We start from the raw sequence: 26,546 nt of genomic DNA, 5'->3' as shown, positions 1-26,546 counted from the left end.
GGTGATAATACTACCGGATATATACTTATCGGAAAAAACTTGATCGAAAAAATTTCGTCAAGAAAGATCTGACCCGGTAAAATCATCACTAAAATAGAATGTCACCAGTACTTGAATAAATCATATAATATTTCAAAGAAGAAAAAAAGATTGCAACTATAAAAATTTAGAAATTATTGCTAATAAATATAATGTCGGGTCTGGTCTATACCAAAGAGTGTCAAGGAAATGATTCGAAACCTTACAAAGGTACTGTTTCGTTCTTATAAAATTTGATTGTAAGGCTTCTGAATCGATCGTCAGACGATCTTTTTAACTTATTTCCGGACGTAATCGCAAACAAGTTCATATTGGTTACAAGGATAGATGCATAAATCGATTTATTAACGCTCATACAGGCCATACATCATACATACATGCACTAATGATCTAACATACAATACACGTATTAGAGCAAACTTATAGGAGAAGACTTGAATTTCAACCTCAAATTCAGGCTGCAAATAAAAATATTCTAGAACGTCATTTGAACCTCTATGCTGCGCTTATTATTTCTAATCCATACTATAGAGGTTCAATTTTTCGAATAAAAAGGATTTAAGGAAATTTCGTTATTTTCAAGTTATTCAATGAAAGTAGCGAATAACGATTTTTGCCCATACTTTTCGTGCATGGTATCTCGTAAATAAAGTAACTGATTGAGACGGTTGTTAAGAAAATCGGTAGCTATTGTCAATTTGTAAAGCTGATTCGATTCTGGGATCTATCAATCAAGTCGTTTTCAAAACATTTAGGAATATAATTTTTTTTTTATAGTTTCTCGAATAACTTAGAATCGACTTGACCGATTCATCTTAAATATAGGTCAATTTCGATGGTAGACAATCTGAATTGGGCCACCGTTTCGAAGTCATAAAACACATACACAATCAAACATTATCCTGAAAATAAAATAGCTTTCTAGGACTGAAAAATGGCATTCTCGGTTTCAACAGTTAAATTTTACAATAAAAAAATTGTTTTACAAAAATAGTTTTTTTTATAAACATTTCTGAGAGTTAAACAGTTTTAGTCTATGAGATTTCTTTATGAATATTAATAGATTTTAAAAAAATTGACATTTGTTTGACTTGATATTTTAATCCCCTTTTTAACCTAAAAAAAAAACGTACAATAAAAAATAAATGTTTACTAGTTTAATCGACCAAATAGGTTGAAACAGTGCTTAGAAATTCGCGTCAAGCCTCATTTCTCGGCTTGTTAATCTAGTTTGAGGTCTGTAGAGTGACAATGGTTATAAAAGTTCCGAGCGATAAATATCGTCATTAAGGTTTTCAAGACAAAAGAGATTTATAACCTTGACTTACATCCAATTGAGTTTACATATATTTTTTTTCTATCATTAAAATTTTACCTCGAACTTTGAATATTGTTATTATATTATCTACATTTTATAACAGAAATTCAAATTGAGATAATTCTTATAACAGATCATTGTTATATAGACCGTAGATTTATTGAAGGTCTTGGTTCATTACATTTTCAATTCTACTGCTTAGGAGAAAAACTAGAAAATCATAAATATACTTTATTGCTTACAAAAGAAATCAGAAGAGCGTCACTGCCTCTATTCCCTTGAAATAATATTTTACAAAAATACTTATGTGGATCTTGTACATTAGCCATAGTCATGAATGATATGTTAACTCGTAAAATAATATGTTCTACGAGGTTGCAGGTTCATACATTATTTGTTTGGCTGTAATGCCTTATGATCTTTATTTTTAGAACATACTTATAATATCTGCTATTTCTGTGCAGTAGAGACCTTACTTAAAGTAAAATATCGTATCTACTAAACTTTCGAACTATTGGAAAAAAATAACACACATGTTTATTAAATCCAATTATTAAAAAAATTCAATCTTTTTCTTTCCTATAAAAACTACGAACATTACAATGATAGGAATTTAAATTTAAATTGTGGTATTAAAATAAAGAATAGTATATTGTATGACAAGGGATGAAACAAAACGATCTCAGACCAAGGTGAAGTTGACTGCTCGAGCCGTAGACGAGTGCTGACGTCATCCGCAGTTCGAAATCGTGTTTCATCCTGTGCCGCATAGACTAAGCCGTGAAATCAAAGAAAAACCCGCCAATTACTACTCCAGACACGTCAAAATTATTCTCCTACATGATAATACTCGTTCGCATGTTGCGGCGCCGGTCAGAACCTATTTGGAAACACTTAATTGGGAAGTCCTACCTCACCCACCGTATTCACCAGACATTGCCCCTTCAAATTATCACTTGATACGGTCGATGGCATATGACGTGTCTAAACAGCGCTTTACGTCATATGAATATACTAAAAATTGAGTTGATTCGTGGATAGTCTCAAAAGATGAAGAATTCTTCCGATGTGGTATCCTACCGCTGCCAGAAAACAGCGGAAACTTATTTGTACTCCTAATATAAAACTTTAATATTGAATGAAAATGTAAATAAATTATTGGTTTAGGTCTGATAATTATACAGTTTACGATTAACATACTTCAATATCAACACTCGAATTTGTATATCTGTAATATCAATTTTTACATTCAATTTTTTTGTTTAAATAGACTACCTTTTTTCATAAACCACCATTGTGGCATCTTACTGATTTTTATCAGCTAAATAAATAGTTAAATCGTAATCATCAATTTTAATGAAGGTAGTCAACCAACTCATTCGACGTTATTCATAATAAATAATAAGTAAAAGTGAGCCGCGTTGAGTGAGTTGTATGAGAACCATTAGTGTTTAGCGTTCCTTATTCCACTTTCACGTTCGAGCGCTCGACCGAGCGTAAAATTTTCTTTAATTAAATTTTATTATTCGCTGTATCTTTCTAAACTCACAAATATAAATAATAATTGCAAATGAACTTTGAAAAAATTATAGCGTTTCTGAACATTTTGGTATATTATGAAAGATGTTGGCACACATTGATTTGAAGATCTGTAATTGTTAATTTAAAGAATATTTCTGGTTCTAGCAAATCGAATATTTCAAGTAAATCACGAATTTTACACTCAAAAGGTTTACTTTTTGAACGTCATATCAATATTTAAACGTTATGTTTATTTTTCAGCTTTTGGCATTTAATAGAATTAAGGGTTAAGTTAAAAGAAATATTTCGGGTTCTATTGATCAGTAATAATGAGGGAAAAAAATGAAATTGTAGTATTTTTATTAGATTTCATAGAAATCTAACTTTTGCGTTTGTCTTCATGGTGAATTTTCAAAGAATTTTGCCATACTCAAAATTTTGTCTTGTATATGTATATGGGTCATTCCATGTCAAATCGACAAATTTTTTACCTGACCCCCTTTGATTTCGCTGAATATTTTCTATCTTTTTCTACCCCCCGAAAGTTATTTTTCAGAATTTTTTCAAATTTTTTTCCCGACTCAAAAAAAGTTATGAATTTTTGAAAAGAACCGCTCTTTTATTTTTAAATTGCCATAACTTTTTCAAAAATTGACCGTTTGAGAACTTTTTTTTTTCAAAATTTTTGTTTTTAAATGTAGTTTTCGAAAAAAAATATGAAAAAATTTTCAGAATCCCAGATATATGAAATATTTTAGTTTTTTTGAAAAAACCGTAATTTTCTCAAAGTCTGACCGTTTTTTTTTTTTTTTTTTTTTTGCTCTAAAAATACTTCAACTAATTCTGCAATGATCCCCGTTAATCAAAAGATGTGACGACAATCGTTTCTAATTTTTTTTTCTTGATTATAAAAAAATTTTTGTTGAATTTTTGCTGATTTTATATAACTTTGTTATGAAATTTTTTTTATTTCCTCGTGAAACCTCAAAAGTTGAAAAATAAAATTTTATTGGAGAATTTCAAGTGATTATCGTCCAAGAAATTGTTATTTTTTTCAAAAAAGTAAAAAAAAAAGGACTTTTCATACTCTTCAATAAATTCACCGTCTCTTAACATCTTTAAATAAATTAATAAAAGTATAGGGCCGGATAGCTCAACTGGTAGAGCACTCGGCGCGATACCGAATTGGTCTAGGTTCGATTCCCAGTTCGGGCTATCTATATTTTTCTCAATTTATCTATAAATTGTCTTATTGAGAAGGTTATTTGCATGTTTGCATGTTTAGGTTTCCACTATATTTAAATATAAAAATAACTTTTAAACCCATTGTATTTTTGAAGTTGTCATATTTCAGTACCAAAAAAAAACGTCCATAAGAGTAAAAAAATAACGTCAATGAGAGAAAAAAATTATTATTTTTTTTAAAATAACAATTTCTTGGACGATAATCACTTGAAATTCTCCAATAAAATTTTATTTTTCAACTTTTGAGGTTTCGCGAGGAAATTAAAAAAAATTTCATAACAAAGTTATATAAAATCAGCAAAAATTCAACAAAAATTTTTTTACAATCAAGAAAAAAAATTAGAAACGATTGTCGTCACATCTTTTGATTAACGGGGATCATTGCAGAATTAGTTGAAGTATTTTTAGAGCAAAAAAAAAAAACGGTCGGACTTTGAGAAAATTACGGTTTTTTCAAAAAAACTAAAATATTTCATATATCTGGGATTCTGAAAATTTTTTCATATTTTTTTTCGAAAACTACATTTAAAAACAAAAATTTTGAAAAAAAAAAGTTCTCAAACGGTCAATTTTTGAAAAAGTTATGGCAATTTAAAAATAAAAGAGCGGTTCTTTTCAAAAATTCATAACTTTTTTTGAGTCGGGAAAAAAATTTGAAAAAATTCTGAAAAATAACTTTCGGGGGGTAGAAAAAGATAGAAAATATTCAGCGAAATCAAAGGGGGTCAGGTAAAAAATTTGTCGATTTGACATGGAATGACCCATATGTTAGACTGCACAGAAAAAAAAGTTATCTTGAGTCAAGAAAATATTTTTGAAGACAAACGTTTTCGGGAACCAAGTCAAGATTTTCTTGAGCCAAGAGAATTTATCTTGGTTAAAAAAAATTCGTCTTGGTCGGAAAAGATTTCTACTTTATCTGAGAAAATTTAGATCTCCAAAAAAATTTTCTTGAATCAAGAATATTTACCTTCAGTCAAGAATTTTTTTTTTTCTGTGTGGTTTTAAAAAAAACTGAGCGCCAAAAATTTCGGATTTGATATTAAAATGACGGAGAACAATCAAAGGAAAGGGAAAAGAAAAAAGCAAATCAAAACAATTATTTATTATTTAATCCAGCCATGGATTAAATGTCGCCAATGTAAAAATTCATGTGCCGGTGTTCACAACAAAGTTGTGCGAAGCTACACGGGTGATATTTGCAAATAAGTATAAAACAATTGTATTTTAATAATATAAAAAATCATTTTAATAGTCTGCTGCCATATAACTTCAAAACGTAATTTTATTATCTTTAACTTTTTTAATAAATTATACTTAATGAACAGTTTTGGTGGTCTATTTTAGCCCTCATTACATATGAAATTTCGATAAGCTTATTATCCGTCCGAATTTATTAACGCATAGAAAATTTTAAGGGGCCCACTTTGCCCTCCTCCCTCCCCTATATAATTTAATTTTATAAAATTAATAAATTAAATATAAATTTCAAATCATAAAAATTTAGAATAACGACCATACAAAATACGAAAATGATAGGAAAGTTTCAATCACTAAAAAGTTTTAGATAGTATCGAAAAATTAATTAGTTTGAAAGAGTTGGATCCTTCATTTGAATGCTTTATTATTTATTATCAGATTAAAATAAAAAATGATAGTTTAGCATTATGTGGTCGAGAGTTTTGTGAATAAAAGCTACTGGTGACGATAATGACGGTTTTTAAGAAAAAAGGATAAATGAAGAATGGATATATGACGTGGTGGTTGCTAGTGCGCCATGAACTTCAGTAGCTATATCGATTACGTGTGCATGCGAAGCCAATCCCGGCGCCTTCTCGTCTACCGCCCTTGACTTCCAGATGATACCAGGTCGTACCGAGACATTTATAAACTACCCGAAATTTCTCGACTTGTCGTGTATTAAAATTCTCAAATTATATTTGAATATACTTTACGACACACAGAGTAAGAACGTTTTTTGAATTTTCACACTCAACAAGACGAATGTAAGAATTTCAATTATAAATAAATAATAAAAATTATTGAACAAATATTTAATTTCATTTTATGAGCGTCAGTGAAAGGGAGTAAATCGGCAAATAATTTTGAAACGGTAGTAGATAGTATATCAAACTTAACTCTTCGAAGTAGACAACATCTGTTGTATCAAAAATATTACATAGAAAAAAATTACATTAATTACTTTAATTATACACAATATATTCTCAGAAATAATGTACAACTACAAAATACCCTTTAATTAATGAGAGAAATTTTTAGACACATTAAAACAATACAGTAAATAACTATTTGTTTCACATTTTTTAACCCTCTTGGGTTCAAAACTCCATAATTAAAAACGTATTTTCCTTTGAAACCTGCTTCTTTTTTTTTCACTACACGGAAAAAAAACTTTAAAAATTAGTGTTTGAAATTATAACCTGGAACCTGGGTGTCAATACTTAAGTTACGATTTTCAAAGTTCAAATATCAATTTTTTAATTTATAAATTAAGGAATTACTATTTAGAATGATAGTATTTACTGATTACTTTATCATTATATTACTTTTAGTTTCTCACTTTATATTATTCATTTTTTTTCATGTACATAAAAAATGTTAAAATTAGGTCATATTTTACTCAACGAAGATTAAATTTTCAACTAAACATTGTTGACGTTTGACTTTAATGTATGAATTTTTAATGCAAAACCATCAATTTTACCTTGCTGTAACATACTATTATAATATATAACTAAATTTTCAAACGGTCATTGAATGAAATCAAATTTTACAAATAAGTTATTTTTCGAAGGGCGAACATCGCTAAAATATTACAAAAATTATACTAGACATCTGAAATATACCCGGTGAATCTCATATAAATCGTCCAAACGTCTTTTTGTTAGTTAGACTCTTCTCAACCTACAACCAAAAAGCTTTTATTAATATTCCAGCATCAAAAGCCCTATCAAAGAATAGAAAAATGATACCATGCCAGTTCATTATACTCCTTAGAAATATTCAACTTATCGAAACCACATTCACAGTGGCCGGGTATTGAGTCTCTTACCCTAAAGGATTCTAATCTTTTTAGTGTTTCATAATAGAATCTTTTCAAGACCATTCAGACATTCAATTCTTCTTTTTAGTAAATGTTTAATATCCTTCCATAAACGCAATCGACTATTATGGAATACTGTTTGATAAAAATAATTCTTCTAAACTTAGTGAAAAACGTTAGCTTTTATAAAGAATGATCACTTTTATCATATAATGAAATTTATTAAAAGTCTTAATCAAATGTTTTTTTATTAAAATTACATGTTGGGATCGAATAAACACTTGTGATCCATCGATTATCATTCCATTTTTTTAGAATTATTTTTGCAACATCTGCTTTGAAAGATACATAGATTATAATCCATCATTTGTAAATCCATTTGTTCATCAATTGCGCACAGGGAAATTATGTTTTTTGTTTATAAATGACTATTTTTTATTTATTTATTTATTAATCATGGAGCAGTCGCTCCCTGGGATTAGATACGTATATAAATAATATATAATCTCTTAACCTATCGTCCATACATGTAAAAGTAAAATTGCCCTGGAATATATAAACATACGAACACTCTCTCATACAGACAAATTAATATTTTAGGCAAAATATAATATAGGCAAAATAGGCAAAATAAAATACTTATAAGTAAACTACGAAAATTTATAAGTATTAATGAGCATTAATAAGTAGCGCAATTTTATAGCCGTTCACGTTCCTCAATATCTAATAAGAAAACGTATACATGGTTTCTAAATTCATCTAATGTCTCTGAAGATGTAATTTCAAATGAATTCCAAAAATTGCATCCCGTTACTATGAATGATTTTTGATACGTCGTTGTGTACGCAAATGGCACTTGTAGTGTATCAGTCCGATCATAGTTACGACGCGATGCAACGTTATGTCTTAATATAAGCTGCTCACTAAAAAGACTTGGTTTCATTAAACAAAGTGCTTTATAAAATTCGCATGCAATAAGCTGAAGTCTTCGGTTTTTAGGCACACGCCAACCGAGATGACGTCGGTGATCAGATATATGTCTGTATCTTCCAACGCGCATGACAAATCGCACACAATTATTTAATGATACTAACAATGATCTTTCATTATCATATATATGATCAAAAATTTTGAAGGGTAAATTTTTTTGACGCAGATTTTTGACATTGTTCAAAACATATCCAAACTGCTCTAAACTTTGATTTGGCCTAAATAATCAAAGCGCTTAAATGCTAGGAGAATATAGTATATCACCCAAAGATGAAACAAGTGGGTAATAGCTTGTTCGCAACTTGAATGATTACAAATCGAGAGAACCCATTTTAGGGTAGTAAGGCGAGGCCGCGTCTCACCATTTTGTCTCGAAGTGGCCTGTTAACCGGCATAGGGAACGTGCTACAGGCGGACCTCTTCAAGCTCACTTCGTCTGAAGTCTCCTTTTTTTCCTGAGATAGATAAAATGTTAGGCCCACAGAGGAATAGACTTGTGGTGGTTGTGGTTAAAGACCACGCGTCAATGGGGAGAGTTCATGGAACTTTCCTTTAGTTAACGTCCACCCTTGGTCACTTGATTATATTTTTCGACTAAGGGTTTCGTCTGAGAAGGAGGCAGGGGCTTCGCAGCGCGTGTATATCCAGCAGGGTGAGTAAACAGCCTGCTGTACAAGGGAAATAAACTTCGGTCCCATTACATTAATTAACTGTTCAAAACGTATTCCATGAAGTTTCATTGAGTGAACGATTACTTAGATAGTCTTATCTTCCTTCGTATGATACTGTACCAAGTGCTTATTTCTTTCTAAAATATAGCATTTACATGCTGTAAGAACGCATACAATTTTTAGGCAATTTTTGGTTGCATCATCTGAGAAAAGAAAATTATTTTTAATTTTGATTTTTCATTTCTGAAAACCAATGAACACATAACGTCAAATTTGTTCCGGGTCTTTGTGCTTCGATTGATACTTTTATTTTAAATATACGAGTTGGATATATCCGTGAGGGGCAGCTTAATAATTCTATACCTTTTGAATCGATATTGACTGTATTTAAAATAATTAATCTAGCTGATTTGGGTCGAGTTTAAACGGAGAAAAGTGCATGGAAATCAACATTTGATGGTAATTATTTGTTTTTACAAGGCATAGAATTTTTTAAATGTTGAATTTAAAAATAACTAAGTTTTTTTTTATTATTTAGTTTAAAATCGTCAGAGCATCATATTTGAAGTAGCGTCAGATACATTGAGACTGAATTATTTATGAAATTATATCACTTATAACCTAATGTATATCCCAGGTTGTGTACATTATCAGGTAAAATTTAATTACTTTATTTACGTAAAATATTGTGGAAAAAATCTTGAATAATTCTATTCATAGATAATTTATTTAATAAAGCAAATTTAATGAGAGTATATGGCTCTTATACTGTTTTATTATTCATTTTCCCATAAATGTAACTACTGACATCCTCAATTAATTCTAACACGTTTAATTTACGTAACTTTTTGTTTTTAATAACCAGAAAGCGCGTGAATATCCTATACCCATAAGTTTCACTAAAAGACAGACCAAAAAAATTTATTACTTAAAATTACCATATGATTTCAAGTAATCCGGAATACCTCAGAGTTGTATAAAAAATGATAATTTTCTATACAATTCTTAGTATTGTATGGATAAAAAATATACTCAATAAAATAAAAATCGTTAAAATTAGATCATATTTTCCTTAGGAAACGTTTTATTCATAACTAAATATTCTACAGGTTATACCTGACCTTAATGCATTGAATTTTCTTTCCTCTTAATATTAACGTTGTTTCTATACTATGTTAGTGCACTGTAAAATCAGTGGATATTTAGTGTGAATGAATCACGTTTGAAGTGTGCAATTAATAATTATTAATTAGTGATTCATGAAAAAACATACTTTTGCTGACCATATAATACAATTTTTACGTTATTTTTATTTTGAATGTGTCTTTAAGTTATGGCTAATAGTCTAGTCAACAAGTGCCTTTTTGACGAAAACCTGTTTAACCTCATCGAAAATTATGGTTTTGGTCTCATTCGATTCGAAATAGCATCTAGAAAAAATGTTCAAGTGGAAAATTGGGGCTCGCAAAAATTGTAAAAGTTATAAACAATTTAGTGAAAAAAAAAAGAGGGTTTGGTTTTTTGCAAATATTTCGAAAAATATTTGAGATATCCAAAATTTGAAAAAAGATTCTTAAAGAGGAGAAAATTTCTTAAAAAAAAGTCCTACCTCCTCGAATTGTACCGACAATATTTATAATTTTAATTTAACGGTGAAAATGGGACTAAAAACGGGTAGCGGCGCGTGCACGCGCGTCTACCGAATCAATAGCATGATGAATAAAAATTATTTTAACCGATAAAATATAAATATTAAGGAATAACAAAAATTTGGTACTTTCAAAACACATGATTAAATAATAAACCGCCGAAAAAAAATTTTTACCCCGATTTTTCAATTAACTATGCTTTTGTTAATTAGTTAATTTTTACCTGTTGAAAATTTACATAAAAACCCTGATTATTTCTAAACTAAAAACCCAGAATTTTTTTCACTGTTTGGAGCTATTCTTGAAAGGGTTTGAAAAAGATTTTTCACTTTTTTATTAACAATCTAAGGTAGTGAAAAATGAAAAACCTAAATAAAGCAATCAAGAAAATTAATTTTTTATTTTTTAGTTTTTATTTGCAGTAGCTCAAATAGTCAGAAAATTCATATGAACTCAATTGAATCATCGAAAGCGCATTATCCCAACACCCGGAAAATCGTTAGAAGTATTTTGAGTACTGTTATAGACTTATTTTTTTACACCTGGTAACCACGATTACTTGAATGAAACCACAGAAATCCAAAAATTAACAGAATCTTCTACAAGGGTACCTGGATAATTATCAAAAACTACTTTTGCAAATGAAATAAATTTAGTACATATTTCAAGAATATAAGAATGTAAAAAAATTTTCAATGTTACCTACTTTTAAATTTTCCAAACTTCGTAGTAAACTGATTAATCAGCAAAGTAGTTCTCTTTTTTTGCTTTCAACATGAATTAAAGCGATCGTTGAGCTCGTGAGTTTGAATACATGAAGAGCGAGAAAGAGGAGAAAGCCACGATTCTACCGATTAGCCTTAATATCGCGAAAACAGACACAATGAGGTTATATTCAGAAATTATTTATTATATTTTTACTATCAAGGCTAATTCAACTAAATCTATAAATGATACGAAATCTTTTTTGAATCATTTGTTTTTATGTTTTACTCATTAAATACAATAGGATTGTAAAAGAGTTCGATTCAAATATTTTCAATTCCGTAGTAAAGTATGAAATTCAATGTTATTTGATACTAACTCGAATCACAAACTCTCACTAATTCAACTAAATTAAATCATGAACCAAAATAAAAATTTAGAGGAAGACTTCTTTCTACATGTATGAAAACATACTCAAAAATTAAAAAAATCGAAACGGGTCACCGTCGCAACGTCGTTGAATTGATATGTATGACCCCTATACATACATGCATAGATACATTTTTTAACTAATAGTATTTTTGGAGCTTACTCGTCGAATTAGATTATGTTATGACAAAATTCTTTGAATATTCCATCATGAGGACAAATGTAATAGCCAGATTTCTATAAGAAATGTACTGGAAAAAAAAAAAAAAAAAAAAAAACAGTGTAAATCCACGCTATCCCAGTGGTAAGGTTATCGGTGTTAAATTTAACAAAAATTGACTTAAAAATACAGAAGTTTTTTTTTAAACAAGTAAAAATCATAATTGCTAAATCATAAGTAAAGTTACTTAAAGTTTGAGAGCACAGAATAAAAAGCATTTAATGAATTATACCATTTGATTCACTAAAAAATCTAATTTAGAATGAAAATTTTATTGACTGTTATTGAATTTTTACTAAACCATTTTTTCCCGAATCTCTCTCGACAATATTTATAAATTGACTATATATTGCTAAATAATAAGCGACTAAATATAAAGCTTTTATTTTGCTGTGCGTCAGCCACTATCTATGCCCATTCCAGCACTGTGCTCGTTCATCCTTTAAAAATTAATATTGGACTTCACTATCATTTTACTATATATTCCTCCTCATATACAATACCAGAATCAACAAATTGTAGATAAATTAATACAGGTGAAAAATTATTAGATATGTAAAAAAAATCTGAAAAACGTTTGACCCTGCGACAACCCCAAAACTTGCCGCTGTTTTCGAGCTCTCCGAGCTTGAAAACATTCTTACTTGTAAATTTTTGAGCTCTTCTAGCTCAAAAAACTATTAGACCAAAAATACATACATTTCATTAAAAAAAAACTAATTTTGTCCGATGATATTTTTGGAACGAATTAACCGATTCGATCATACTTGGCTGCAATCGAAAGAGCTTAATAAGATTTAGAAATTAGTAAATTTTGAAGCTGATCGGAGAAGCGGTTTATGAGTTATACGAAAAAATCTAATAAAAAAAAAATTTTTAATTTATATTTTTCGTATAACTCGTAAATTACTCGACCGGTCGACTGAAAAATCAATTAGATCTAATCAGGTCTGTCTTGATGAGTCATTTCGATTGCCGCCATAAACGCTCAAATCAGTGTATTCGTTCCAAGGATATCATCGGACAAAAAAAATTTACACACCCGGACATCCATCCGGAAATAGTCAGAATAGCTTCCTAATAGGACCTCAAAATAACGTCGACGTCTGATGGAAGCTCGGATTTGGAAAATCTAACTAAAACCAATAACTTGCTTTTTTTTTGCAAATTTTCAATTTTCATGGTGGGAAGTTAAGAAAACAAACAGATAGATGTATATGAGTTCTTTCATATTAATCAGAAATTTTTGTTCAACTTTCCACAAAGAAATAACTTAAAAATTTTCAAAATAAATCGAAGTTATTGATCTTAGCCCGATTACCGAAAGTCGAGTTTTCAACGGATGTTGACATTCTAAGGTCTTGGAAAGCTATTCTGACTAATTTTAAGATGATGTCTAAGGATCTATCCGTGTATGTGTGTATGTACATTCGTACGTAAGTTAACATTTTATAACTTTTAAACAGATTAACGGATTAAAAATACAATGTATGCATAGAATAATCAGATATTTAAAAAAAATATAAAGAAAAAAGAAGAAAAAATTAAAGTTTTATATGTTAACATTAAAAATAATGTTATTTATGTCGTTACTGTTTCCATATAAAATACAGTAATTACTGCGGTACTTTGAACGAAAAATTTGATAAATTACAATTTAAAATCAGAATTTCAGGATATTACTAGAAATTTAGTTAAAAGTATATTTTAAACTGTAAAACTTACTACTGGAAATTATATTGAATACAATTCTTGTTGAACTTTTTGTTTAGATTTTTAGCGAAAATCTGTTTTTTCACTTTAATTTTATTAGCAATGTTTAACTCATGTATTATAAAATTTATTGTTTTTTAGTAATTGTAATTTATCAGTATCAACACACGTGAGCATGTTCTCCTGGGTTATTGCCTCGAGGGGAATACAAATTCAGGACCTGTGGCCTTGTTTTTTTCATGAGAACAATATTACAGCTGGGCCTTAGAGTAGTGACATACCGTTGAAAATAAATTTACATTTTAATGGACGCGTTGCAGGTGTTCTACAGCCTATAGCCCATAGTATTGAATAATTTTTCAAATACTTTTGTAACAGTGTAAGTCCTTTATTATAGGATAAAAATAAAAAATAATTTCGTTCAAAATATATTATAATTTTTAGTTGAAGAATAAATTTTCTTTAACCAAAATTAAAATACTTAAGTAAAGAATTTTTTCATTTTTGATGCAAGCGAACATTCTTTAAATTAAAAAAACAGAATAACACTACAAAAATTCAATTACGAAGAATTGGTTTAACATCCCTGATTATGAAAAATGATTTGAAATGATTTAGAACAATTTGAATCGACTAATATATAGATATACACTTAGCATGGATTAAATAATTTTTCTTAATCAGGGATAACTTATTGTGATCCAAGAAATCAGTGCTGTCAATTGTTCTGTACAAATTTTCGAAACTTCAATAACTCTTGAAAAATATATTAAATTGGCCTATTTTTTTTTTTTATTAGTATTTTATTTTTTGTCGCAAGAACCCTTTTGAGAATCGCTATCTAAATCCTTTTTGTTTACTTGTAATTAATAAAAAAAACTTAAAACCGGTAGTTCATTAAGTATTAGCTTCCATTTTTATTTTTATTATCATTATTATTATTTTTTTTTTTTACTTTACCAACTACTGGGAGCTGCACTTGTGTAGCAGTAGAATTAAAAAATAAAAAGCGATAGTTAAATAAAAATTAATAATGATAAAAATGATTAAAATTGTAAAATAATAATAATTATTATGAATGATTGAGGTGTGCTCTTTTGGATTTTCCTTTTTTTTTTTTGTGTAAATATATGTCTATAACTTGTTTAATAAAATTAACGAATTGTAAATTTTAAGTATCACCCAACTTATGATTCTTATGGTTATAATCATTATACATATACATTCGTCATTGGGTCAACGACCATTTCGCTTAACTGTGCATTCTATTATAATATATATTGTTAACTGTATCACTATATACGAGCAACAGTAATGCTGTACAAATTATGCACGCGTCTATTATTTTTAATACATTCATATAAACGTATTATAACAATAACCTATATAAATTATTAATATAAACAAAATTGAAACTCACCTAAATGTCCTTTGTGTAGTCTTCATTTTGTTAATCCAATAATGCTAATACTTAAATTCACTTAAATAATTAATTCTGTTTCTATTTTATGCAATCACTTAAAAACTATTTTATATTAACACTAAAATATCTAAGTAATTATAAACTTATTCGATACTATAATAATTTTTTTACCACAACACCTTACATTAAAATTCATGGTGGTACCAAACGCACATAAAATAAAGTCGTATTCTTGAACTTTTAACTTTTATGGTTTTTTTTCTAGTTTTAGAGATTCCCTATCAACTATGCATGCTTGATTATCCAAAGTTAAAAACGCAGGTGGAAAACTTATTTTCTTTTGTGTTTTTTAATAGCTTTTAATATTATAAAAGCTAGCTCAGAATACTAGTTTTTATTATCGACAGGTGTGAAGTCAAGCTGCTCTAGCTGCATTATGGTCTTGTTTACACTCGGAGTATAAACTCTTTGTGTTCCTTCACCAACACACATCCAGTTGATTTAAAACTTTGAGTGATTTCCATCTAAAGTAGACTGTAAATTTACCATCGAGCCAATCTATACACGACTGGCCAGACTGCTTTTAAGACAGAAAGGAAGATGAGGTACAAGCGATGGTTTTATTACGGGTAGCATAAACATACATGAGAGAAAAATAATCGGGACAGTAAGACAAGGCGTAGGAGCGGACAGCGCGACAGACTCTTGTTGAGTATCGGTCCCGTTCTATGGAGGAGAGTGGCTTATTCCAAGCAACCACGGCAACGGAAGTACTGTTACTCCGAGCGTCAAAGCTCAGAGACAAGGCCTTCGATGCAAGCGATGCAAATTTTAAACTGCTTTTTTCGATTATTATTATTCTTTACTTGTAAAAATAGGCATCTGTTTTTTAATCTGATTCAATTAAAACAATTTATACTATCCAGGTTACTTGACAGAAATTTAATTGGTAAACTAGTTCAATTATTTAATAAGGAATATGCCTGTTCAGACAAATTGACCTTTAGGTTTTGTATCTTACATTTTTAAAAAAGATACCTTACTGATTTTTGAATTCTATGATTCAGATTAATATTTTTAACAGCGCACCTTTCTCTTTATATCGTTTTAACGAATCACTGCTAACAATTACAATAACTTCAAGTGAACTATAATCAATAGTTTTTAATAAGTTGGTAACAATAAATCTATAGACAGTTTACTGGACACTTAATTGTTTGTGTGTGTTTTTACTTTTTGAAAAATTGTTTTTTAAATGAAAAGATAAATTTCCATGTTAATTTAAATCCCATTATGTCGCTATCGATTTAATAATCTTGAGAGTATATAACATCACGATTCTCTTAAACATACATACTACGCACATTTCCATAAAGGATAGAAAATAACAATATTTATATTGTATACTTGGATATAAAATTACGCGGCACACAACAATACTGCACTGTTACCCAGGCGACTTACGCGGCTCGACTAGATACGGATTCGTAGTTCGTACCGGCAACTGCTCCGACTCTTTTGTGACTCTCCTCCCCACTCTTTAGTCGTTCCCATGCTGCAAAACCTGGGATCTCCCTCAGGTGAGGACCGCGTGTGTACATATAGACTCAACGGCGAATACAACTTTATACACTGTAGTACGTATCAGCTAGTGCCGCTAATGCACATGTATTCATATATATATATACGTATGCGCCCTCTACTTTTTACTGTGTGTCTGCACGTGTATGCTTGTGACGCCGACAACCGGTTTGCGATATCTTTTTCCAGCTAAATTACATGTATGTTTCGTATGCAAAAATTTTTTTTTTCTATACTTCGTACATCATTTCTATAAAAAATATTCATGCGAATTAATAAATATCAAATTTTATTACAAATGTAATTGGTTAATATTTTGTAGAATAAGAAGAAATCAATCGATTCATCTTTTAATTATAGCTTAAGTATTTTATTTGTACGACAAAAAATGCTTGATTATTTTCAATTTCAAAAAGTATCCACCAAAAAATGGATTTTGTTTTCTTTCTAATCCGATCAAGATGTTTTTTTCTTTAGAAAACAAACAAATGATCAATCTTGTAGGATAAATCAATTCTTTTCACTCGTACATCGTAAAATACAGCGATTCGTATACGATATAGATATATCTATCGCATGTGCTTTAATATTTTGAATATTCCATAAACACCTGACAAAGCTCCGTCACGCTGGAACCCGACTTTGGAATTTTTAGTTTTAATTTTTGCTTCAATAATCTACAAATGATGCTTATTAACAGAGTAAACTTTAATTTTTTGTAGTTTGAAAACTGACCGAGAAAAAGCAATACATAGAGTTCTACACGGAAAAAAATGATTGACAATAATTGTAGTTCAACTTGTAATTATTTATGTTATGTTCAATAACTAATGTCGTTTCAATCAGTAAAATAATGATTTTGACGTTTAAACTGCTGTAATTAACAGTTAATCGTTGAAATATACTGCTTGACTATTTAAATTTACTACTTAAACCTTAAGAAACTACAAGACACTTGTCAAAAAAATGCATCTGTTATTAATTTCTTACGTTCTACTCCATAATATTTGCTGAGATTCGGTCTAGGCGCGCTGTTGACGAGAATCTCAGTAATATTTACTAATATTTTTTTTCCGTGTAGATACCTAGGTGTCTTCCTCAAAATACTTTCATAAAAATAGTACAAGATTACTATAAGATTATTTTATGTACGTCATCTTGGACAAGCCTATGTCGTATCTGTCAAAAGATTCTTGTGATCAAAATCTTGACCATCAACTTGTGATGGAAATTGCCACATGGAAATATTGAAAATTATTTAAAATGATATGAAATTTTTAGATTTACATGATTTTGAGTCATCTTAAAAAAGATTCGAAATTTTTTAAAAATCCTGATATTATTTCATGATTAAAATTTATTAAAAATGATTCAAAAGTTCAAATAATTTTTAATAATTCAACACTGAGAAAAAATTTCTCTTCGGACAATTAAATTGGTTTTGTTGAATTCTGTTATCAACAAAATCTATTTTATCATTTTTAATAAATGATTTAATAGACTCTATTTGGTTGACAGTAATATTTCTCTCTCTCTAAGATAAAAAATAATTTGGTGAAGTCAAGAAAATATTTATTTCATAGACAACTAAATTATTTTATAGTGCCAACAAACCCAAATACTAAAGCAAAATATTATTATATTAACTCTAATAAATATTACTTAGACACAAAAAAATATATTCATTTAGACTAAATATATATAGGGGAGGGAGGGGCAAAAGGGGGTACTTAAGGAAATACCAAGTTTTCGAGGACTCAAATACGCTAAATCTTTTTTTTTTTTAATGATATTCAAAGTAAATAGAAGAAATTTTCAGTTACCGTTGAAAAAAAAATTTTTTCATTTCTGCGGGCAAAGTGGGGTACCCCCTAAAAAAGGTAAAAAAAAAAAAATTTCTGGATTTTAAACGAATTTGATTAAGTTAAATTTTTTTTTAAGTATTTTACATGAAGAAAAATTATATTTTACATGTTTATTGGATACAAAAGAAGAAAAAAAATTTTTAATAGTTTTTATCTTAAAACAAGCGTCATTAATATTTTTCAACTGACAATTGATTTTTGAAAAAGTTTACCAAAAAAAATTCAAAGTAACGCTTAATTATATTTACAGAAGTGATTTTGGAATGTTTAAAAACCATTTAAAATATAAAATTTTTTCTTATAAAATTTTGGGGGTACCCCGTTTTGCCTACCCTACCCCCTTTTGCCCCCCCCCTTCCCCTATATTTGTTCGAGGTTAATAAATATATATTTGAACCTACTGATTATTGATTTAAAAGTTATGGTGTTAGGCAGCAGCAGCGGGAGTAGTTCGGTGCTCGCCACTAGATCACGCCCACCACTTGTAGTGTCCCTGGTAAGAAACTTATTTCAGAATTATTATAAGCATTTATGGGACGGATTCTCCGCTGTAAATTAGCAGAACGACAGTAACCCTTTTTTTGATAGTAATACAGGGGTATCCTGTATTACACTATGACATTAATGCTTAATATTAATGCTTCCCGGAACAATTTTTGTCATAGTACAAAAATAAGTACGTCATGGAAATAAATTATTATTCTAACTATGCATTTATTTTATTGTTCAATAAATATCCTGTCATTTTAAAATAATATTTAGTTATTATCAATAACTCATTCTCTAAGGATCACTGATATATTTCATTATGACTACTTTATAAGCTCTACAGGGAATCAATTTGATTTTATGCTTGCTACTTAACGCGTTATCTTTACTAAATATTTTATAGTTTCCAATAACTTTTTTTGTTGGTGGATTATAAAATATTTAGTTAAAACAACCAAATATATGATTGACAATGGGCAATCAAATCATTTTGTTATGTCATAACTAAAATTTAGTTGTCAGAAGAAAATTTTTTTCTCAGTGTACGAAGTCACTTCTTCATTTTTATCGATTGTAGAACAATGATATTTTAATTGATCATAAATTAAATTTGGAGTAAAGTTTACATTTTCACGATCTTTGTAAACTTTGTACAAACGTTTGTTTCGCACAACGTTGACACAGTTGCCATTTATTCTCTCATATTGTTCAAGCCAAATTTTAAAGTCGTCATATGATTCAAACTTTTTGAAACATCAGATCAGAGATCCCCGTTCTTACATATATACTTTTTTGCTGTATGATTGGCATTCGTCTGCCATCTAGAAGAGAGAGCTGTAAGGTTTTTATTTTTCTACATTATTATTATTTATAGAACCGGCAAAAATACAATATCTCATACAATACATACATTACTATTCATTATTAATTCTATCAATAATTTCGAAATACATAATATGAAGATCTGATGTACATAATGTGAAATATTTTATATTATATTATGTTATCTCATGATACATTAGATATTTGAAGCATCTAGTCTTAAAAATATTAAGTGTTTCAGCTAATGTTATTACTTTAGGCAACGAATTCCAAAAATTAATACCCGTAACAATAAACAATTTTTAATGATAGGTGAACCCTTTCACTCCGCCGTCCATCTTACGGTTTTAAATAAATTAATATTTTTTATCATTGAAATCTAATCTTTATTCATCATAGAATATGACTATACAACTATATCTCTTAGCGAAGGCCATGTAATATGGAATAACACCATAGATGATTGCCAAATCCTGACCAGGCAGGCAATTTATAATGATTAGTATGACAAAAAGGTATTAATAATAAATCAGTTCTCATTTCGTCAGCTTTAAAACTATAAGTATCACATCGCAAATGAAATTGATCTCCCCATAAGCTTGAAGCATCAAGATATATCGCTTTATAAATATGTGTTGCAATCAAATAAAGTCTTCTATTTTTTATTGATAACCACCCTAGCCACATTATCTTAGTGGTTTTTCCGCTAAGCTATTTCATCCTGCTACTTTTTATATCTAGCGCCTATTCTCACGCCATCAGCGCCACCTATTTTGAATAAGTGACCAACTTCATGTTTGGCGAAATTAAACAGACCCATTGGTTCCTAGCTCTATCTATATTTTATCAATGAAAATAATTATCTGTTTTATATTTATAGGTATACTACGTGCCATTCAAGTATTTTAATTTAAAATTATTTACGCTTACATCCAACACGTGCGTGAGATAAATAAAAAAGTTTGGTTATATTATTGATAATTTAAATAAATAAATAATTCGAAAATGTCTGAAATAAATACCACAAATAATACTGACTCGGATAAACAAGGATTTAAACGTAAAAAAAAACGTTCAGCAAATCAAATGGCTAAAAAATTAATACGAAGAAGTACAAGAGATTCAATTATCAACAACGAACTTGATTATGATACTTATCAATATTTAATTAGAATATTAGAAGTTTTACGAACAGATTTTCCAACAATGGATGATAAATTAACATTTGTAAATAATGTTTACGACCAAATAGTTGATCATGAAATAGAGTACTCCAAAAATCAAGTTGGTTCAAGAGTCATAGATTCTTTAATGGATTATGCGAGTCTTCAAGTTATTCAACGATTTGCAAATGCCTTCAGTCCATCATTACGTTTAATTTGTTGTGATAGATTTGGTAGTCATGTTTTGGAGAAAATAATTCACGTATGTGCTGATCGTGGCAATAGAGATGATTGTAATCACACGGACCTGAAAATTAAAAAAGAAGACATTGTTATCACTACTGAAGATCAAGCAGATGAGTATAATAAAATAGCATTAAAATTATGCAAATTTACAATTAATAATTTTGAAGAATTTACTCACGATCATTATGCTAATCATGTTTTAAGAACTGCCATTGAATGTCTTGGAGGTTTATTTTATAAAATTGATGACAAAAATAATAATAATAAAACTATTATTAATAATAACACTAACGCTGTTTATCAACCACGAAGAAAAGTTAATGAAGATTATATCGAATTATTAAAAATATCCGGAAACCGAATAGTAGATTGGCCACAATTCCGTGAATTTGGTAAAGATAAATTAACATCTGGTCTTTTACAAACATTATTATACAGCACACAAGACATTGATTCTAAATTAAATTCCAAAATCATTAAAAAAATAATGAATGATTGTTTTACCAGCAACACTGATGATTCATTATCAAATATATTTGATAATGAAGATTCACTACGCTTATTAGAAACGTGTTTAATGGTTGCGCAACCAAAAAAATTTAAAAAAATATATACAACATATTTTGAAAGTAATTTAAAAAAATTAACATTAGTAAAAGATACAAATTATTGTGTGCAAAAATTATTAAATTTTTGTGCAACAAAAGAAGAGTTTGAAAAAATATTTGACGAAATATCAGAACATGTTTTAGAAATAATTAATAAACAATTTATGGGCGTGTTGTCAAGTTTAGCTAATGCATGTTTGCGATTACAAAGTAAACAAGGACCTTTTGTTAATGTTATTATGAAGTCATTGGGTTGTGATGAATCAGCAGAACGACAATTACAACTTGTGCCACTGGTTTGTCGACTTATTACTTATGATCAATGGACTGCTGCTAAAAAAGACGAAAGATACAAAAATATTGCTATCAACCTTCACGGTAGTTTAATTATCCAAGCTATCTTACAGTTTAATAAACCGATTAAAATAGTTAATTCATTGCTGGCGATGAGCGGAGATGAACTCGTTGATTTGTTTGGTGATCCGAAGGGGAGTCGTATTCTTGATGTTTTTATGGATAGTAAATTTGTTGGAGAAAAAAGTAGAGAAAAATTGACAAAATTAATTAAAGGACATTGGGATCAACTGGCATTAAGTGTCCATGGTTCACGTTGTCTTGATAAATTTTGGGAGTATTCAAAACAAACTCAAAGATTTTGTATTATGGATGAACTCAGCAGTGTAGGACAAGGACTCAAGGCATCAAAAACTGGACGTCTTATTTATAAAAAACTTAATGTCTCATTATATTCTCGTGACAAAAAACAATGGATTGAATCGCAAGGAAAAGATGATAAAACTAAAGCACTATTTGCTGATATTATATCAACTAGTAAATAATAAATGATAATTTTTTAATATTTTTTATGTTCATTAATATAAATATTTTTAAAAATAAAATTTAATAAATTGTATTGATTATTTTCATAAATTTTTTTTTTCATTGTTAAAATAGAATAATCATTAAATATTTTTTAATTTAATGGCCATTTTTAATGTAAATTAATTATTTATTTATAAATTTTTTAATGACATCATCAAGGGGGATAGCCACTGTGACAGCTGAAAAAGTAAGTGATTTTCTGGAAATTTTTTTACTGATATATTTAAAGAATATGAGGATCGTGTTTTTTTTTATTATATTAACTGTATATTTATTATAGTTTTCATAAATTTTTATTAAAAAATATTAAATAGTAATAAAGTTTTCAACGTTGCTGTCGCCCTGGTTGAGAAATCCGATTCACTTCAATAGGATTTGATCGGAAATTTCCGATTGAATCCTAGTGGAATGAATCGGAAGATTCAAAAAAATATATTATTTTTCGATTAAAACCAATTGAATCCCATTCAAAAATTTTATCGGAATGAATCAATTCCAATAGGAAAACAATAACGAGATAAAAATATTATTTTCCGATTGGAACCGATTCATTCCCAATTCCCATTCAAAATTTTGAATGAGATTCAATCGGAAAATAATATTTTTATTTATATGCACTTTTTCCGATTGAAATCGATTTATTCCAATTAAACTCAATCGGAATTCTTAACCAGGGCGAGTCTCAAAAAGAATTATCCCTCTACGGTAGCAGTCAGTTTCGGAATTTTGACCTAAAATTTTATACACATATTTTCAAAGATATAAATTTTGAATTGAAACAGAAAAAAAAATTTTTTTTTAGTCATCCCTCTTAAATTGATTTAATGTATATCCAATGATGAAATTATTAATCGAAAAAATTATTCCATTGCATTTAAATTATTAAATTTGAATATGAACATAATTATTTATTTCCTTAATGGAGTTTAGATATTTATAAATAAATAATTATAATTAATCATTAAAAAATGAGTGTGAACAAGTAGTGTCCTCTTACGTGAAAATCATCAACAAACTTTACTAAACTCCACATAACCAGTAAAAAATAGTTACAATTTAGTACTCGATATTATTACATCAAATTATTAGTAATTTATGATAAGAAAAAAATTTAATACTTTGTTGATTAATGATTAAATATTTACGACAATAATTCGTGTTTTAATTTTTTTTTTTTTTGTGAATTAAATAAATTTTTAATTTATAAATAACAATGCGATCGCTAAAAATAAGTTTGTGGTTCATTGCCATCATATGTACTTTGAGCATTGGATTTGTTGTAGCTGAAGACGACGAAATTACGTTATCGAAATTTGGATCTAAAGCTGGCCCTACAATTAAATTTCTGTATTGGTAAATTATTTAAATTAATCTCAAATATTTACTGTGTAATTTTTGTCATCAAGATTATTTTTTAAATTTAATCAAGCGTATTTGGTTACTTAACATAATTAATTAATTTAATTACTTAATCGTATAAAAAAATTCAATTTTGTTATTATTATTTTATTCTCCAGCTATTCTTGTGGCTACAAACGAGTATATGAAGAATATGTTAATATTCTAAGACAAAAATACCCAGAGCTTCATATTCATGGTCAAAACTATGATCCGCCAGGTTATAATATGTTTATGGCTAAATTTTTGGTAAGTTGTTTTATTTAAATTTAAAAACATCTTTTTATGAAACAAGAATAATAACGATAGTTAAAATAGTGAAGATTTTATTTTTAAGTAAACAAGAATCAATATTAATACAAGTCATTTTTTATATTTTTTCTAATACGTAATTTTTTAAGGGTCACTTTGTAAAAATATTCAATGACTTTCAACTGTCAGAACCGTATTAAAATTTTATTAATTAATTTAAAAACAAATTAAAGCATAAGTTTTAAACAAGACAATTTCGCCGAAATAGAAATTTTTAAAAAATTACTTGCAGTCATCAATTAGGAGTCAAACGAAATTCGGTGAATAAATTTTAGACTAAAAAATTTGAAATTTTAAATTACTATCTCAGCATATGATTTTACTGAAATTCAATTTCCGAATTTCGTTTAATTCCTAAATGACAACAGCTGTAACTAATTTGTTTAAAAATTTATATCAGCAAAATTGCAAGTACGTTGTTCTTTTTTCAATTAATGCTTTCATTTTTGTTTAATTAATTGATAAAATTCATTTTTCATTTAATTTATTAATTAATACCAAAGCCAAAGCCTGAATTAGGAATACGTTATCATTCGAAATAACATCAGCAAAAACATTTGATGAATTTAAAAATAGTTTATCTAAGTATTTATGAGAGATTGAGGATCGTGAACGTCTTCGCGATTGAGCTATGTACTTAATTTAATTTAATTTGAGCTCTAACAATTTAACAAACATTATATTTTTGCATAATGAAATTATATGAATGTACGTATGAATCTGTGTACGTAATTTTTATTTGTTTGGAAAGAGGTTAAAGAGATTATAAAATATATAATGATTTAATCACAGGGAGCGATTGCTCCATGATTAATAAATAAATAAATAAATAAAGCCTGATGACAATATTCAAAATATAATTACACCGATAGTTTTACACAATAAACCTTGAATTACCACAGAACAGCTTTAATTATAATCAGATTAACAAATTATTCAAGCAAACAAAGTAAATTTAATTAATTAACATGAAACTAGCATCAGACATGAAGCTAGTAGAATGCAATTAAGTATTGTTATATTATTTAACTTACTTTTATCTGACTTCTAATTTATCTGTCTTGGTTATTATGATAAAGAGGTTTTATTCATTTATAATTGTAAAATTCTACTACGGTTATGACAAATAAAGTTCATTGAATAGTTTTATAAAATGATGGGTATTTTCTGACAAAGCTTTCAATGGAACAAAAAAAATTATTAGACGTCTGCTATTTTACATATCATCAAGAAAATTATGAAATATTGTAATAATATTTTTCACATTTTTCGTTTCAGGGATTTGCTAAAATTTTAATTATTTTATTGATAATTAGTGGCATTAATATTGCTCAATGGTTGGGACAACCTCCACTATTTTGGTGGGACTGGTGTCTCAATAACAAATTGTATGCTTGTATTATGATATTTTTCATTTGTAATGCAATTGAAGGCCAGTTAATATCCTCCGGAGCATTTGAGATTCATTTCAATGGTATGTTATTTATTAAAGATTAACGTAATTTATTTTATAAATAATGAATTAACGTTTTATTTTAGATGTCCCAGTTTGGTCGAAACTTGAAACAGGTCGAGTACCACAACCTCCGGAATTATTTCAAATAATTGATAATCAACTTCAAATGCTATTCCCAGAGAGAGATTCTCTTGATATGTCCTTTAACAAATAATTTACTTTATTTTAAAATAAAAAACTGATTATAATAACGATATTAATAATATTAATTAATTATAATTTATATACAGGAAAAAAAAGAAACCAATGTGATTGCATAATTTTAAAGATATACACTAACAATAATATCCAACGATTTGTCATAATGAAATATGTAACATATATACAGTTATTTACATTTTGCATTGCATCAATTGTTAACACTAGTAATTGAATCAAAGTATAAATTATTCCAGAGAATAATAATAATAATGATGTTGTAATTAATAAAAATTGCCAGGTGAATTAAAGTAAAGTATTTAATAAATAAGTTGTAATGTACAATTGTATATAATAGTTATCATTCACATTTAAAAACTTGAAAGTGAATTTAATTTACCATAATACAAACAGAAATTACATTATGAAATATGTAAATATTTATTATAATATAATTACATTAATATCATTTTCACCTTTAAATATTATTTTAAAAATAGATGTTTAATAAATTTAATAATAATAACATTCCTATCAAC

General features: G+C 28.1%; 3 protein-coding genes across 3 annotated transcripts in view; 2 read left to right on the top strand and 1 right to left on the bottom strand.

The window, feature by feature from the left end:
• LOC130668145 (uncharacterized) overlaps positions 1 to 16,491 on the bottom strand; it is a 28,186-nt gene extending 11,695 nt beyond the window's left edge. Inside the window, exon 1 of the mRNA XM_057470265.1 lies at positions 14,985 to 16,491. Coding sequence (XP_057326248.1) covers positions 14,985 to 15,010 — 26 coding nt within the window. The 5' untranslated portion in view covers positions 15,011 to 16,491. The remainder of the gene's footprint in view (positions 1 to 14,984) is intronic.
• Positions 16,492 to 20,646: 4,155 nt separating this feature from the next.
• LOC130668341 (nucleolar protein 9) lies at positions 20,647 to 22,634 on the top strand. The gene has a single exon (XM_057470584.1). The coding sequence runs from the start codon at positions 20,750 to 20,752 to the stop codon at positions 22,598 to 22,600; it is 1,851 nt and encodes a 616-aa protein (XP_057326567.1). The 5' UTR covers positions 20,647 to 20,749; the 3' UTR covers positions 22,601 to 22,634.
• Positions 22,635 to 23,675: 1,041 nt separating this feature from the next.
• Positions 23,676 to 26,539, top strand: LOC130668424 (thioredoxin reductase-like selenoprotein T homolog CG3887). Its single transcript, XM_057470711.1, has 4 exons — positions 23,676 to 23,996; positions 24,161 to 24,290; positions 25,632 to 25,827; positions 25,893 to 26,539. The coding sequence occupies exons 1-4, from the start codon at positions 23,857 to 23,859 to the stop codon at positions 26,021 to 26,023; spliced, it is 597 nt and encodes a 198-aa protein (XP_057326694.1). The 5' UTR covers positions 23,676 to 23,856; the 3' UTR covers positions 26,024 to 26,539.
• The last annotated feature ends 7 nt before the right edge of the window (positions 26,540 to 26,546 follow it).

The sequence above is a fragment of the Microplitis mediator genome, chromosome 5 (genome assembly GCF_029852145.1).
Source record: "Microplitis mediator isolate UGA2020A chromosome 5, iyMicMedi2.1, whole genome shotgun sequence".
NCBI lineage: Eukaryota > Metazoa > Arthropoda > Insecta > Hymenoptera > Braconidae > Microplitis > Microplitis mediator.
This window is presented reverse-complemented; position numbering and strand designations above follow the sequence as displayed.

Bases quoted from the DNA above. Each gene is read 5' to 3' on its own strand.
- LOC130668341 (XM_057470584.1), top strand. From the start codon at position 20,750: ATGTCTGAAATAAATACCACAAATAATACTGACTCGGATAAACAAGGA.
- LOC130668424 (XM_057470711.1), top strand. From the start codon at position 23,857: ATGCGATCGCTAAAAATAAGTTTGTGGTTCATTGCCATCATATGTACT. The intron at 23,997-24,160 runs GTAAATTATTTA...TTTATTCTCCAG, and splicing joins ACAATTAAATTTCTGTATTG to CTATTCTTGTGGCTACAAAC. The intron at 25,828-25,892 runs GTATGTTATTTA...GTTTTATTTTAG, and splicing joins ATTTGAGATTCATTTCAATG to ATGTCCCAGTTTGGTCGAAA.